The sequence below is a fragment of the Aulostomus chinensis genome, chromosome 17 (assembly GCF_037954235.1).
Source record: "Aulostomus chinensis isolate RoL2024-O1b breed Wild chromosome 17, RoL_Achi_v1.0, whole genome shotgun sequence".
In the NCBI taxonomy this organism is placed as follows: domain Eukaryota; kingdom Metazoa; phylum Chordata; class Actinopteri; order Syngnathiformes; family Aulostomidae; genus Aulostomus; species Aulostomus chinensis.
This window is the reverse complement of record NC_141336.1, coordinates 12420217-12437893: the sequence shown is the minus strand read 5'-3', so window position 1 is coordinate 12437893 and position 17677 is coordinate 12420217. Positions and strand designations below refer to the sequence as shown.

Below are 17677 nucleotides of genomic sequence, written 5' to 3'. Positions count from 1 at the left end.
AGACAAAAAAGGATAGAAAATAAGACAGACCTACTAGTCTAAGTTAAATTTAGCCCACACTCTATGTTATGTTGAGGCCTGTAGAGAATTAAGTGGCTCCCAAAAAAGATTAGTCTGGATTTTGTAGATTTTATATGTAGATTTAGATTTTATATATTTGTATTATGCTTGTGTAAACATGTTTCTTGTATAAGTGTTGCATGTATGGAAATAGCACAACATCTAATGTGTGCTTTTAAAACGCTTTTAAAGATCATTGAACGCCATTAGACGTTTTGAACCCGACAGACCACAAGGGGGTAGTGTTGCAGCGTGTTGCTTTTCTTGACCCAGCGACGTCAAGTCTTCTGATGCCCTCAGGTGAAAAATAACATATTCGTCTTGAAAATCATTGAACTCCATGTGAGTGAATCGAATAAGGTATGAAAAATACCGAAGGAAGAAACAAATAAACAGAAGGTAACGGAGAGGTTTAGCGCGCTGCACACTGATGAATTAAAAAAAAAACACCAATTACACAGAAAATAAATGTAATTCTTGACTCTGACATCATGTTTTTATTTGAATCAATTCCTTAATGAATTGCAGCAGTGGGCAGAGCAAGCCCGAAGGAGTTGTTCTATATGAATTGTTCACATGAGGTAAAAATGAAAACACTTCAATGCCAGTGGATGTTTAATTACGTCTTAATACCTCAAATGTAGAAATATAAACTTCTGACAAAGACCTTCATTGGCTCTGCACCTGAAGCTGACTCAGCAGATCAGCCTGCGGAGCGCTTCACTGCCGTCTGCGCCCCCTGGAATGGTTCCACGTTACCCCAATCAAGTTTTCATTCACTGTAACATGCAGGCACAATCAGCCATACTAAGTGTAATGTAGCTACACCCTGATAATAATACATAGAATGACATACTGCATATTGATACTGATTGTCATGTACTTCCATCATTTGTGATGGAATAGGCGTTTTCATGATTCCACATCAGGCGTTGGTTGTTGTTGTTATTGTTTTATTTTTACGTTGTTTGTCTGTTAATGAGATATCTCAAGAACGCCTTTTTGGGAATTTCTTCAAATTGGGCTCGAACGACTCCTTTGAATCAGGATGAACTGACACAATTTCAGCGACGAGAGGGCAAGGTGATATGGCGGTACACACCCACGATGCAGTTTCTGACAAAGATGTGTGGTGTGTGTTGACATCAGTCGGGGAAATTGCGTCCGTTATCCTCCATGTTTTTGCTCTGCGTTTCATCAATTCAGAAGCTCCTCCTTCGTGTTTTTATTTCACACAAAAAGATGGGTTGGTTTGATTACCTCCTGTAATTAACACTCATTAAACTGTAACACAATGTGGTTACAATAGCAAATTCATCAAGCCTGAGAAAACCCATGGGCAGCCCAGCATGGCCAGATGTCGATGTGTTTGACTCTTGAACTCTTCTTCCTTAGAAGCACGCTCAAATAAAATACACAAATAAAACTGCAGTTGTGACTTGAATTGAAGAGAGACCTGTTTCATATTCTTGTAAGTATCTGGACATAAGTGATATATTGTCTATGTTTATTGGAAAACATGACTTTTTCATTTTTTGTCCATCTCTCTCTCTCTCTCTCTCTTATTCTCTCTATTTCCTCCCCAATGTTGTCTCATGAATTGGAAAGTTACTCATGTATTTTGAATTCGCTTCCCTTGTCTTCACGCCCCCTCATGGGATGCACATTATTACACAATCACAAACGGACGATCATTAACAGCCACATTTGTTGACGTTTGCTTGTCGCATTCTTGTTTGTTGTGTCGGTTGTGTCCTCTATACTTTTCATTAATTAAAAAAAGGGGGAAAACAGAACACATGGCTTTTTTAGGTAAAGTGCTAAGAGCAGTTAAAAGCTAATTCAGACCTCTTCATGAGGGGGTTTCTGACATACAATACTTTTATTCTAAAGGTTCCATATAAAACCACTGAAAACCCTCGTGACGCAGAAATGAAGCCCCTGTTTGTGTTGTGCAGAGCAATCTGCCGATGTGACGCATCACAAGAAGGCAGTGTGGGTTTTTTTTAAAGCTGGTTTTAGCCATGTAAATAAATATAGATTTTTGATATATCTTCCAGCGCCAGAAGAATTTCAAGCTAAAATCCTAGCATCTTTAAATAACTAGTTAACATTGCATGTGGATGCTGTGAATCTACAGGAACATGAGAAACCTGAGCTTTGATCTTTCGTACAGAGATGTTCAAGCCCTTCAGATAGTGCATTTGTATCAGGAACATACTCACACACACACACACACACACACACACACACACGCGCGCACACACGTACACTTACACTCACTTACACAAACACTTCCTACAAGTTCTTCTGCAGCCAGCTGATGTAACCCCTGACTACCCTCTTCCCTACATCGAATTCTAACGGCCATAACGTGAAACTGTAACATCCATGGAAACCGTCCTCATAGTGGTCGTTGGTAACAGTGACTCCTGCGTCCTGTAATCGCCGTGCATACATCAGGCCATCATCTCTCAACACGTCATATTCACATGTCAGGATGTATGCTCGAGGGCATTTAGCCAAAACCTCTGGCCCTTCCAGCAATGGTGCTGCCCGCACATCCAAAAACCCTGGCACCTCCTTCAGAATCCCCTGTGACCCCTTCGCCACTCTGAGCGGCTTGTGGTTCTCCCTATATTTCGGTGGCAGGAGGACGGTCCAATCGAACCGTGCCCGCAGCTCTGGAGTGATGGCCGACTGGTGTAAGGAGCTGTGGTTGTTCATTACTAACTGGGACAGCAGGGAGCATTCAGCACCAAGGTACTGCAGCCAGAACTTAATCATGAGGTGTCGGTAGAGAATGGGTATGTCTTTGTTCCGCAAGTAGGAGGGAGTGTTGAAATCCAGAGCTTGGAGCACAGGGTAGATGAGAGCCTGGATGCTGAATTTCACCTTCATGCTGTCATCAATTGCAATCTGGGACAATATAGAAACACATGAGGCCTTGGAATTTTGCTTTCGAGTATGTATACGTATACAGAAAAGGCTTGTACCCCCTGGGCAACTGCTGCAGCCAGGTTGCCCCCAGCACTGTCCCCGGACACACCCACACGTTCCGGGTCTATGGAATATTTGGCCAAAACGTCTGCAGACAAGAAGTGCTTGGCAGCAGTGAGGCAGTCTAAATATGGCACCGGGAATTGAACCTCTGGGTACATACGATACCTGCACAGAGGAAGTCAGCACGTTTGGAAAGATTCATGTTTGTACGTGACTGTAAGGCTGGAGGATGTAGCAAGAGGATGACTTACTCAACAGAAATCACAACAGCGTTGAGCTCGTCCGACATTATCCGGTTGATGACATCATATGACCCCTTCTCTGAGAAGCAGAGAGAGAGAGAGAGAGAGAGAGAGAGAGAGAGAGGAATGTGAAAATTAACAAAAAGAAGATGTTGTTGAATAACCCATTTACTTTCAAATGCACTGGGATGCAGAAAGACCCGGACAACAGCTGAATTACAGTTTGCAAAAAAGCTTTTTTTCTCCCAACTGAATACAAGGGTCGTAGGAAGATTAACAACAGGGGTTGTTGCAATGCAAGTATTCGTTTCTCTTGTGAAACTGTGGCGCAAACAAAACGGTCCTTGTGTGGTTAAAAATAAACTTGCAAATGTTATTCAGGTTGTTTGCCCTCTGCACCATAACTCAAAGGGGTCGAAGGTCCCTGTAACCTGTAATTAGAACAATGGAAAACCTTGATGCAGCACAAATTCTATGTTAAACCGCCTGTTATAAATGCAGGAATACTTGCCTGTTATAAACAGGCAAGTATTCGGGTGAACATGTAACAGTGAAGGCTGTTCTTATTTACAAAAGTATTTCAGCAATTCTCTTATAGAGTGTGATATCCTCATCGTCATGTCAAGCTCTATTCATCGAGCACGTCATCGACGCGCAACCTCAAACGTTCTTGAAAATATTCAAGATTAATTGTCACTCGACAAAATAATTTCTATGAAAGCATATAGGACAATACAAACACGCACACGCGCGCACACAAACACGTGTATAATCTCATAATAATCAATACTGATTTTAAAAAAGTACGAACTAACTGTTAAGCCATTATTTCAAACCTAGCTAAAAGCTTAAGTATATGTTTTTAGTCTGCTTTAAAAGATACCAACAACATACAGGGTGTTGCAGGTGCAGGTGTACGGCCGCGCCCCCGTCCTGTACTCACTGGCACTGCCGAGGGCCCAGCCTCCTCCGTGGAAAAACATCAAACCCCTCCTCAAGTGGCCCTCCCCTCCAGCCGGAGGCTCATACACACGCACTTCAACACCGTCAAATGTGACGTCACTAACTTTCACACCAGGCACGACCCCTCCACCGGTCTCCAGGAACCCCTTCACTGCTCCCTCGAAGCACTCGGTGGATAGTCGGATTGACTTGATATAATGTCTGAAGCCCAGACGATGGGTCAGGGAGGCCTGAGGTAAGAGATGGGTGGGTGGGGGTCAGTACCAACAAATCAGATATACGAGGCATTTCAAGAGTGAACAAAGAGAAATGGCAAAAGACAGAATCTTTTGGCAGGAATGTGAGCACCAAAAAAATAACAGTCTGGCCCAGTTATCTCTGTACTGCCGCACCGTCTCTGACTGATGTGTCTGCCAAAAACAGCTGCAGACTGTTCCAGCAGTCGGGCCAGAAGCAGCCTTCTACTACACTGAGACGTCGCGGCCTTCAAGCAGGTGTCATTGTGATTCCTTCCAAGACGTTTCAGCTTCCAGTCATATGCTGCTTTTTATTGAGCTCTGCAGTTCTGATAGTTTTTTTTGCTTTTTTCGTGCAGGCCTACAGAAAAACATCTATAAATATCTATACATAAGCATATATAAGGCCATGAGGTAGAACCTTCCCCCAATTTAGCTATTTTAAGGGCACAAGATATATCAGGGTCATTTCCTTTTCAAATAACGAAATGGAGGGAGCAAGTTAGTCCTCATGGCCGCGAATCGATTCAATTGAGAGGCCAAGCCAAAATTTGTGGCCTCAAATTAATAAAAATGAGGGAGTGAGTTACTTCAAAAAAAACCAACAACAACAACACACGAAATAGAGGGAACAAGTATCTCAAAAAGTCTCCCAACAGCCACTCCAGGGATCTGTAGATTTTACTTTAATAGTTGTATTTTACAGTTATTATTTATTGAGGTTTTAGAGATCAGTGCATTTCATCTTTTAACCACTGAAGCGTTCCTCTGTTTTTCTTTGAACTGAAGTCTTTGAACTTTTATCCGAGAACATAAATAAATGCTCTCATTTATAATTCAGTTCTGCAGATTTTCCTCTTGCCTTGTTCTTGGAAGAGAAATATGTGCTAAATGTTAGCCATCTCATCGGACTCGACTCAACCCCCGAGCCGGTGGGGCGATAAAGAACTAGTTACTCTTCACCTACAGTGCAAATTTCAAAATCTAGAACAAAGTTGAACGTGAGTTCGGCTCAGACAAGCCCAGAATAAAAGTCTCCCTGTTGACCACGTTGCTCCAGATCAGTAACATGACACACAGCGTGACAGTTTCAAAATAAAACTGTGAAATTACACAGAAAAAGTTCTTTCTTAATGTTTCCTTCCAACCGTTATGGATGAGTTTGAATCAGTGTAATCAGGAATCCTGTTATAAAGGAGCTACTGTGGTCTTCATTCCTCATACGAATCAATTAGTTAGTTAGAGGCTCTTAGGACATATCTTTCCCATTTTTATAACGTGTTTCGTGTTTATTTCTTTATCTATTTGTTTTTTTTTTTTACATAAGTGTCAGGTAAATCTTTTTTAATTGCACTCTATCAAACTGTTTTTATATCACTACAGAGCCTCATCAACAATTGCGCATTTCTGATTTTATATATATAACACATGGATTTAGGGTCAAAGTTCATGTTCAGTTAGGTTCAGTTAATGTTTGCACAAGCTGGGAGAGTAACTGCCTTGTACTGTAGAGGTGTGTCTTCTTTTATTACCACGACCAGCTTTTCGTTTACAAAAAAAAAAGGAGAAAAAAGGCTAAACATTTCATTAAGAAAAAACTTCATATTTAACGTCAAGGAAAAGGGGAATATTTGATTAACCTGTTGTATTGTCACAAGAACCGAGACCCGTTGAAACCCACATACCAGGTGCATCGCTGTCCGGAATCCAGCATCCAGCAGCATCAGCTTCCAGGGCTCCTGGATGGCATCAGGCAGCGGGATGTAAATGTAATAAGCGACCGATAAGGTTAAAAACACGGTAACAACAACCGGCAGCAGCCTCATCTTAACAACGTCAGGGTCTGTGAGGAAAGGGCGAGCTGGACGTGGACCGAGAAGACCCTGCACAGGCGAGAGTGACGCTGACTGGGAGGGCTGATCAACCTCCACTGTCAGCACACGAGAAAATTATGAATTAGTGTCCGTATGCATTGAAAATCTTCCCCTTCAAAATAAAATACTGTGGGCTAAACTTCTGCAGAGCTTCATCATCATCATCAAAAAACAACAACAACAACAACATTAGCTGATCAAAATACAATTAATCAACAACTAGTTTGATAACTAATTCATTATTCGTGTCTTTTCTCATTCATAATGGTCATGAAGGTTCTAGATTAGATGAAAAAAAATGTACTTCAGTGCTGGGTTCATTGTGATGAGAATTTTTCAATTTAGACTGTTCATTTCCCTGATTAATTGCGAAAAATAATCAGCAGATTGTAATGAAAATAACTGTCAATTGTTGTAAAATGTTCCAATAATTAATTTTAGGATCGGTAACTAAGCTGGTCGTGACCCACTTTTAGAGAAACTTTTCATTTACAATCAATATTTTTTTTTATTTTGAGGTTTTTAGTTGATGCAGTGTTCAAGTTTCTGGTTTAAAATGTCTTTCATTTAAATTGAGACACTGATAAATATACTTGTACCTTGGCAATTTTATATTTATTTGTTGTTGTTGTTTTTTTTTTGTTTTTTTTTAACCATGTTTCCATCTCTGCATTTGTTAGATATTCATTTTTTATCTAATTTTGACCGAAGAATTCAATAAATCAATCACTGGAATGTTTTAGTCTCATCCCCCCATTTTTTTGTACAGTTTTTCACTTTTATTTTGAAGGACAATTTTCGATCGCCTACAGAACTACAACAACGAACAGAAATCTGGGTAATCGAGTTGTTGGTGAGGACTGAAGTTGTACTATACGCATGTGACCACGAAGAGGCGCTATAGAGCTACAACCTGCAGGCAGAACTTTAAGACTGGGTTGAATTTACTTCCCATCCCGTTTCCTCTGTTTCGTGAGTTTTTGTCCATTTCAGTCTTAGGAATTTGTTTTTGTTTAAATAACTTTTTTTTTTTTTTTAACACAGCCTTACGTACTTTGTAAATGAAAGCACATGTAGTTCATTTGTTCTACTGTCAACAAGTTGCATCATTGGTTGTAATAATATTCTTCCTTTGCCGCTGGGACTGAAATGATTTGAACCTGATTTTAGACAAGACGTTCTCCTCATGACCAGAGCAGCCATAGGAAAAAAAAAAAAAAACTTTTACAATATCCGTTTGGGTTAGCTTCTCATTATCGATATCTTTTTATACATATACACATTTATACATTTTGACAACTACGAAGATGTGGAGGAGACAGAGGGGAAAGATTTGGGTTTTATTTTCTATTGGGATATTTGTTTTTTGGCCTGTCGCTGTTTTGGTGGCTCATTGCTTAAATCCCGCGGTCACAAAACATTCATTATTCCAGCGATTACACTTCCATCTTCTGGCTGCTATTGCCTCCGCTCCACTGTTTCGGGGAGAAATTTGAGTTTTCCTGACAATTTATAAATGTCAGTCAAAGTTAGCAGTTCTTATATCCTTTGCAGCAGTTTTTAATTTTTGAGCCAAAGTATTATGATTATTATTACCACTACTACTACTATTACTAACTTTATTTGCAAAGCATCTTTCGTACAAGGATTGCAGCTCAAAGTACTCAAGACAGAGAGAACAACATCACAAAAATGAATGCACTGAACAAAAAGTTTAACATTTATGTGTTGTTGATTTTCCTTTTTTAAACCCCCCCCCCAAAAAAAAACTTGCTGAGTCTTGCTAGATTCCCAACACTGACTTTTAAAATGATGTCATTAATAATTTGTCTTGAAGTGTCACGTTCAAAATGTACTGAGTCAGCGGAAGAGCACAGACACAGGACGGCGTCTCAGCGTCACTATTTGGCTCTCCCCGCTATTTTTCGCCCTCTTTCTTCCCACGCTTTAACTTTTAAAAGGACGCTATCTGTCCCTGGCGGTTTAGTGTGAGAATAAAAACATTCATCAGAGCTGATGAGGATCTGACCCCTGCGGTGGACCGGTTTTCCAAAACACAGCATGCAGTCCACCAGAGCATGTAAGATTAACCTCTCAGAGGACAAGATCGCTTGTCGGAGAGGACATGCTGAGTTAAATGCAGGAGGTCGTAATGATGTCTGCTGAAATGAGAAAATGGATGGTTGAACGGACGGTGTATCGAAAGGGAATGAGAGTGATGTCACTGACAGACTTTTATTCGATCTGGTCTGCTTAATCTCTTCCCATCTATTTTATGCTCAACCCCTGACCTACTTTAAGGGCTCCAAACCATCCTTAGCTTTTAATCACCTCGGTTCTTCAAAAACTACTCTTGTTTCGAGGTTGATTTCAAACCGATAATGGTGGATTTCACGAAAGAAAATTGTGCGGCGAGTCCATTCAGTTGGTCTCATTTGAAAAGTTAGATTAAATACAGTTTTCATGTGCTCCGTGTCTTTGATTCATGGAGACCAGATGTTGTTGGAAGGATATTTAAAAAATAAAAAGATGAATTTTGACTACATTTGGTGTGGAGCTGGCTAATACTGCAAGGAACAAGAGAGTTTTTTTGAAGGTATCCTGGATCAAATTGTGGATCCTGTATGTTACAGATGAATTTCCATGTAAAAGTAATTGGTGGTCGGGAAGATAATTATTGCATGGACTTTTACATATTATGTAGCAGAATAGTCTGTCTTCTTTTATTGTACATGAACTTGAGTGATCTTACAGGCATCTATAAATAAAATGTGTGATTATTATCATTACCAATGCTGCCTCGTTCTCAGAGTGGTTTCTAATATTGTTGTTTTTAACAGTTTCTTAATTCCTAGTCAGCTTTTCGAGGGTCTAATTGAGCCCAAACCATCATTACCATCAGGATGTGGGAGAGAATTCTGCTCGTCTCTTAATCCCTCTGATAAATTCTTGTTATCTTGTAAAATTTGATTACATTGGTTGATCAAGTTAATGAAAAATATGAAGTATTTCTGTACCTTGGTGAATTAACCCTTGTCAGATAATTTCCCTCATTTTCACCTTCAACAAGTCCTGTTATAAGACTGAGTTGGAGTTCAGCGGAAGTAAACAGAAATGTCAAAAGAAATAGAAATTGACCTGATTCATATTTCTATATATGATCAATGTGAAGAGAATGTCACAGTTTTGTAATCAGGTTAGTGGACCACAGTACAGGAACGAGCAGCAGGAAATATGTTGAGCCATTTGTTCTTTATTTGGTTAACAAAAAGCTGAAAAACAAGGAGTTGAGTTGATCAAGCCGGTGAACTAAACTAACAAAGTGAACGGAGAACTCAGGGCAAACAAGACCAAACAGGTTAAACGCACAAAGGATCTGATAGTGAAAAGAAAACTAAAACTGAGCGACAAAGAACACAGCAAGAAACAGGTTTAGATGGCGAGGAAAACAGAGAGCTGATTGGCTGAGAAGGGAAGAGGCGGGGCTGATGGAAGACTGATGAACTAATAAGACACGGGTGAGTAAAAAAAACCCAAAACCTTAATACTTGAAGAAACGATTTGTCGCTTTGTTTTTGAGTTTCTTTGCAACGAAACAGACACACATGTGGAGGTAAATCCAAACACAAGAAATCTGGATCTCAGGATCAATAAAAGGTCCAAACCTGAGCCCCAAAAATGAAAGAAAAAGAAAAAAAGACACAGAAGTCCGCAACTGATAATGACCAACTCAGGGAATTCCAGAATTAAGTAGATTGGCTGCAGGGGCATGAGAACATTACATAATAATACATATAACTTTTAGAATCGATACCTGAGTGGCCCTTACTGTGTAATCATATAGAAATAACTGAATTTCTAGTCATCACACAGGGTGAACTTCAGCAGGAGACTGAATGTTACAGAGGTCAACTCCTTCATATGGAAGTATGTTTTTTTTCTTTTTTCTTCCTACCGTTGAAACATGTAACCAACACAACCTGACCACAGCTGCTGTCCTTCCTGAATCCTATAACTGCAAACACTCTGCAGTAACTCTGGAATCTTAACTCCAACAGGGAGGTAAGAGTTTCACACTCAAACGATCACTTTTAAATCTGACACAGATGCCATTCTGGCTGAGAAAATCCCTTCAAATGAGAGCGTCAGCGGAATGCTTGAATTGTAGACGTTAATGTGATATATGTGCGTGCATTTAAGTTGTGTCCTCCAGCCCCTGCCTGCCCCTCCCTCCTGTGCATCGGTCTGGCGTCTTCCTCTAGTTTCTGGTATGGAGGGCAGACAGGGGAAGTGTGTGTGTGCGTGTGTGTGTGTGTGTGTGTGGGGGGGACTCTCTTGTGTCGCTTACTGGAATTACACTCATGGTCATTTAACATGACTAAATGCATGAGGCAGAAACGGGGGTTTTAAATTACCAGCGGCCCCGCCTTGTTGTTCCGCCTCTTTCTTGACATAATCTTGAGGATGAGCTTGATAAGGTTGAGTCTTTACATGTGTGGGAAGATGAGATTACATCCATCAACTCTGCCCCAGACAAAGTGATCTCATATTCAGATTTTGGTTTAAACGCAGGATGTTAACAGGAAAACATCAGCCGAGGCATTCAAAATGAGGAATTAGAGAATACTTGGAGAGTTTGTGCGATTTCCCAAAGAAAATCTTTGATTTTGATCTCAAATTTTTCTCTTTGATCTTGAGGCTTTGGCTATGATATCTCTGACTTTGATTCAGACCTACTAAGACCAGAGACTTCAAATTTGGCACAGAATTTCCTTGAGGCACCAGATATTCACGTGCAAAGTTTGATGCTGGTTGGATGAGCAATTTTTGAGTTCGTCAAACCAAAGCGATACCTACAGACAGACATATACCGAGATCTCTTTCTGGCCCTGCCGATTTATTTTTGTAATATACGTAGGCCCATTTTGGTCTCCATGCCTTGTGAATGTCAAATCCATTTTATTGGCATAGATAATTATCTTGACGTGGCTAATGTGCATGTAAAATCAGGAATGTTTGTCCATGGATATGTCAGATTAAGCAGACACTTGAGCCTTGGTGCTGATGGGGGCCTGGATGTCTGTTGCTGCTGAGAAATGAGAGCATGCCAGTACATATGTTGGCTGAAGCTTGTGTCTCTATCAGTGTTCATCCAAGAGAAAATGTTCTAAGAGACAAACAGTTATTCTGTCTGATTAATCCTCTTTTAAAACATTTTCCGCTGAGCCATATCACAGTTCAGCAGTTCAGTTTATGGCAGCAGAGCAGCTGAGTTCCCTTTTGTTGCTTCGGTTTCCAGGTGTGCTGAGTCATTGTCGCGCTCATATGGCTTGATGACACGTTTCCTTTGAGGTTTTATCAATAACACATGTACTTTTCTCCTGTTTCAAGTCAAAGTATCATGTATGAAAAGGCTTCAATGGAGAATCTTTCCATACTCTCCTGATATGATCCTCGGATCTTTCATTAACCCGTGGGTGAAACTACCCCGAGGGGAAATTTATGAAGGTTTTATTTTTTTTTCCAAGTCTGAGATTTTTACATACACGCATTACACTACATTTGCTCCTTCTGGAATTCTAATTAGCTTCTGAGTAGACCTGTAATTTAGCTTGACATCACCAGACCAAGTAACGCTTGCAAGAACAAATAAAACATGACCTAGAGGACTCGTGTGGTTCCCAGGCTAGCTGCAATTTGGCTTCTATCCAAACCTTTCATCTGCATTTTTGTAGCTAATTAGGCTATCAGCTGATTGGAAACAGGCCAAGGAAAACCAAGTATTATGGGCAACCCCCACCGCCACCACAAGGTTTTGAGAGGTGACCACTGAGCCAGACCTGTGCAAAAGTTTAGGGGCCGGAGAAACCATATGGAGAAAGAGGACAAGAAGACAGGGAAGACAGGATGAGGGCTTGCGGCTGCATAGGGAAGTGTTACAGCAGTAAATTAAGAGACATTTATACTAATTACATGCTGCAAAAGTTCAAAAATATAATCTTTTCATAAACAATTTCCAGATATATGTTGATTTGCATAGCAATATTAAAAAGGGAATATAAGAACATATGAAAGCTTTTTGCTGAGTATGGTTTTCAAATCTTTATTAACATAAAGCAGCACTGATGAAGAAAGCTAACAAGAAAGTAACAAAATGAAGCCAAAAAAAAGACCGAGATGCATTTTTTCCCCCCACCATTTTAGGAAATTTGAATAATTGAAATCTGAGATCTTGACTGTTACTTCTGACGTATTATTCTTTCCTATCACTTTTTGTTTTTCAGCCTTTATTTATTCAAGTTGTGGTTCAATGAAGCGAGGTTGTTTCTTTTTGCAGGAGCACCCTGATCACATTCACACCTGGAAGGCACCCAGAACCAACACAGTCTGGTCTGCTGCGACTGAGCACCTCGAGTAGAGTTGTCTGGGTTAAGGGCCTCGCTCAAGGGCACCTCGGCGGGAGTAACGGCAAATTTACGGTCTTGGGGATTGAACCTGCAATCCTCTGGTCACAAGCTGTGCTTATTACAGCCTGGTGATAGTGTGTGAGTAAGCAGCCTGGATCTGCTCGACGTTCCTGCCTGTTAAAAGGAAGGTTTTCATCGCCGCTGTTGCAGGATGTGCTTGCTGAGGGAGAATTGTTGGGTGTAAAGTCATTGTAGGAGTGTGGTACTAGACCTGCTCTACTTGTGAAGTGTCATGAGATAACTTTTGTTGTGATTTGGCACAAGACAAATAAAACTGACTTGACTATGTTAGAAGTTAGGAGAATGGTGTAGCGTTGCTGATGATTTTAGCACAAGCACTTTCTGTAACTACGGAAAGAAGAACTATAAGTTGTCAACATACACAACAACCATTTTTTTTTAAAGATTTTGTCAGCTAAGACGTAAAACTCAAGATTACATTGTTGTCATTCAAACTTTGTACCAGACACGTAGTGGGAAACAGTTTTGTTGAATCTGGCCAGAGACACTTAAAACTGATTAGAATATAGAAACATATATACAAATACATATTTGCAGATACATATTTAAAGGAGGTTCAGTAAATAAGACAAAAAAGTATGTGCTGAGGCTGATGAAGAATGTGAATGTTCTGATATTAATGGTCCTGTACCTTCAACCTGAGGGCAGACAGATGAATGGTCCATGAACTATAACTAATCAAACCGACTGAAATGAAACCACAGCTAACCAGAATCGAATTGATAAAACGTGTCTAAAATCGGTAAAATCTTTTCCGATCAAAAGATTAAAACTAAATCTAAATCAATTTAAACCTGAAGAGATGCCTTGCTCACCACAAAGAAACTGAGGTCAGCTTTCATCATCGAAAATAGTCTCCGTTCTCTAAGATGAAGCGCCAATACTCTGACCTAAATATAAAAGGATGACTAATTATGATGGAGACAAACAAGAACATTTAACAGAGGACTAAATAAGAAATTACAGGGAGAATAATCCCTGTTGGCACTTAACCAGTGGTTATTTGACATTGCAGGTGGCAATCAAACTGAGTGTAAATCATCCATTTGAATCAGTTCATTTTAGTTTTCATCAGCATTTTCATGAAGATGATTACGAACTCACAAGGGCACGGTAGACGCGCACACACCCTTACATGCAGAGACAGTAATATATGGCCGAATGTCATGGACAGCAGTCATCTTGGTGTGCTTCGGCTGCAGCACACATTCTATTTCTGAAATGACAAACAACAACCTGTTGTTTTTCTGCCCTATGCAAGCAAGGTGTCATCGCCAAAAGAGCGGCAAGAGAAACAGGCTCTGTTTTGTGTTGGGCAGCACGCTATCTTTGGCGCGAGGTGTTCGAGCACACACTATTCTTAATCTGCTGGAAGCACGACTCTGCTGTTGAGCAGCACGCAACCTTTTTGAATGTATATTTAGCAAATTCTTCCTTTCTCCTCTCATCTTTTGTATTCCACAATCCCCATGAAATTTTGCATCATTGTGTGATGATGCTGTCTTGTCTTTCATTATCTTGATAGTCAAATGGCTCAGTGTGTTTCTTGCCTGCTGATTGTTCTGCCACATGTGCTGGACATGATTTTTAAATTGCAATTGAATTGTTACAGTGCAGCATGGGACCGTGAGCAACTACGAGCATGTATGATGTGTTATCATGTCATGGATCGACTCTTCCAGTCTCATAGACCCTTGTAGACATTTACTCTCACTTCATCTGCATTCTACTTATTTGTTGCAGTTTGTTATTCAAAAGAATACCCAGATTCATCTATATTTAGGTTTTACTACTGTATGTACTAGTTTGCCCTATTTTGGTCATTGACAGAAGGAATAATGCTGCCTTATTTTTTTTTTCTGCTAATTTTTATTCTGAGAGCACCAGCCAGCTAAAAACAACACATTTAATAGATTTTCGGACTCTCATTTATCGCGCACACAAAGTAGGTCAAGTCAGGCTTTGAGTAATTATATCTTCAGATATTAATTAAAATCTTGCTTGACTGTATAAACAAGAGAATCTTGTATGAATTAATTTGATCAACCTTAAACACAGGAAAAAATTGATTAACTTGTTGAGGTTATAAAGGAATTGTGCACGTCACCATTTCCAGCCGAACCACTCAAGTTTTCCAGTGGCCCCCCGGGGAGAGGACAGAGGACAGTATTGACTCAACCCAGTAACCAAAAACACAAGAGTTTCCTCCATGTGTGCATCCCAAAAGGTCATGTGTCAGATAGACGTGGACAACCACATGCCTCGGCCCTGACCTTTGACTTACATTGGGATAGTGATGTTCTACTCTGTGAATGAGGACTCATCCTCAGCTATCAAAGTGAAACAGAGGCCTAAGAGCGACCACATTAAAGATGATGATGTACCAGCAGAGCAGCTGTAATGAAACACACTTCAGAAAACATACGGATCAACACGTGCATGCGCACATACCCACACACATCCACCCACATGCACGCACACGCACACATACTCCCACTTCCTCCCCGGCAAACCCAGCCAACGCCCCCATCCCGCTCCCATGAGCTTCCCTCTCTCTGGTCTAAATGAGATCCTGATGTTCTGTTAACCAACCCCCCACCCCTGCTCTCTTTCGTCCAGAACCAAAGCTGTTGAATGCGGTTTCGCACTCCTCCCCTCAGCTGCTGCAGCACGACGATGACAAGAGGCAGCTGTTACGGTGGTGATAGTGTGTGAGTAAGCAGCAAATAGAGAGTGGATAAATATGCAGATGCCCAGACATATGGTCGGGGTCACCTCAAGAATACGCGCAATAAATTTGTGAGCGACTGCAGTTTTGTCAGCGCTTCAGAGCTTGGTCGTGAATTGTGGGATTCTTTATGGCAAATTTGTCGTTTGCATGCCTCGACAGATGAGAACATTTGGAGTGAAGGTGCTGCAGTAAGGACCTTGAGATGTTGTTGACAAGAGAGAAGCTATATTTAACACTATGGCTGAAGAGAGCATCCCGGTCTGGAGAATGAATCCACTTTAGACAGCTGGTGTCATATAACACCCTAATAAAACTCTTCCGCTTTTCCTTCTCCGTGTAGACAAAAAGCCAAACCCCCAGAGACACAAATATATTGATAAGATGGTACACACATGTGCATTCAGGGCTTTTACTAAATGCAAAAACAACATACAATGTCAAAGCAGTCCTGAATATTTGTGTCCTTGGCTCTGTATGCGATGCTGGATTTCTGGCATCTGCTGCTTTCAGAAGACGCTCAAATCCAGGTGCCTTGTCCTTAAGGCAGGATCACATGTACTCTGTGTTTGTGTGTGTGTGTGTGTGTGTCTTGCCTATGCATGTTGGTGTGTGAGGTGCTGAGTGATACTCCCTGTTCCATTTTGTCAGTGTGTGTCAGCACCCTCATCGCTTTTTCCTTTTATCCCTGCTGGCCTTCTTGCCTTCGTCTCATTTTCAGCTCCCACAAATGCGGAATGGCCAGGTCTGCTTTTTTTTTTTTCTTAATTATGGACAAAGTGCTTTTCTTTTCACTGTGACGAAGCTGCTTCTGGTTTCCCTCATTAAAGCATTTTAGCCGAAATAGTAGCACTCCAGTTGCTCGCTTTCATTGAGGAATGATTCATTTTCATATGTATAAAAAAACAACTGATGCAAACCTTTTAGTTTTGTAGAGCATCCAGATTACACAAAAGTAAGCTGCACCCCACTCCCGGTGTAGCCGGGGAGATAGTTTGGGTTTCACAGTATTAACACAGATGCATTTGCTTATGATACCAACGCAAGCCAAAATGACCTTCCAAAGACAATTCTGGTATAATGTTGAGTATTTGCTAATATTAACTCTAGCTTCTTTTCAAAGTATTCTCATGAAACATTCGTGTGTAGCTCACAAAAAAAAGAATGCACAGTCTCTTCTCGAACAATCCAACAAATGTCCAGCAACAGGGTTGAAATTAAAACGAATGCATACGTAAATGAATGTTGACACCTTGCTAAAAGCACGAAAGAGCCTGATGTCTCACTCCTTGCTCACGATACGTGCAGGGATTCAGGACAACACGGGCCCGTAATAGCGATGGAAAGATACTGTTAATTGTCATGATGTATCAGTATTGGCTTGTCTTTGTCCATCATCAATAATGAGGAGACCACAATAAAAACAGGATTTATGGGTTTTGCCGAATGTTTAGAAGTAAAGAAAAACATTCGTTTCTCAAACTCTTAAATGTCTATATGTCTCTTAAGTATGTACAGAACCTGAGTATCATATAAACATGCTTGTACACAAATAATATCAACACCAGTTGAGTTGTGAAACCTCAGGGTATCAAATTACAGTTAAAAAAAGAGTATTCTGCATCCCCGATTATAGGGATTATAAACAAACTATAGTGCTTATTTACGTCGTTTCAAAGACTGGAACTGTTCAGAGCTGTATGATCTATGGTGAGACTGGACAGGATGTTCATGAGAGATTTCCAAAGTTGGCTGTCAGACGCCTCAGTTCCTGCATCCTCACACTGTGCTCGTGGAAACGTGCCTGACAGAGGGCACGCACATGTTCCAACAGGAGCGAGGACACTGCCTGCGACCCAGAGTCTTGTCCCAGGGTAGCGCTGCATTGCTGTAGACTAGGCTTGCATGCTCAACAATTGTAGGCTGCCAGAACCTTGTTCAGAAAGTTCAGTGCACCTTTTCATACAACACATGGCACAGTTTTGTCAGAAATTTCAAGAAGACACAAGTGTGTGGTACAACTGGATCAGCATTTATTTTAAATATTTGACCCTGACAAAACCTGATTGTGCAGTTTGAGTAG

General features: G+C 40.7%; 1 protein-coding gene across 1 annotated transcript; it reads right to left on the bottom strand.

Annotated features, from left to right (window-relative positions):
• Positions 1-532: 532 nt before the first annotated feature.
• On the bottom strand, positions 533-6429 carry nceh1a (neutral cholesterol ester hydrolase 1a). Its single transcript, XM_086182211.1, has 5 exons — positions 6190-6429; positions 4249-4498; positions 3315-3384; positions 3057-3228; positions 533-2979 (listed from the first exon to the last, which is right to left on the bottom strand). The coding sequence occupies exons 1-5, from the start codon at positions 6328-6330 to the stop codon at positions 2359-2361; spliced, it is 1254 nt and encodes a 417-aa protein (XP_086038337.1). The 5' UTR covers positions 6331-6429; the 3' UTR covers positions 533-2358.
• Between the last annotated feature and the right edge of the window lie 11248 nt (positions 6430-17677).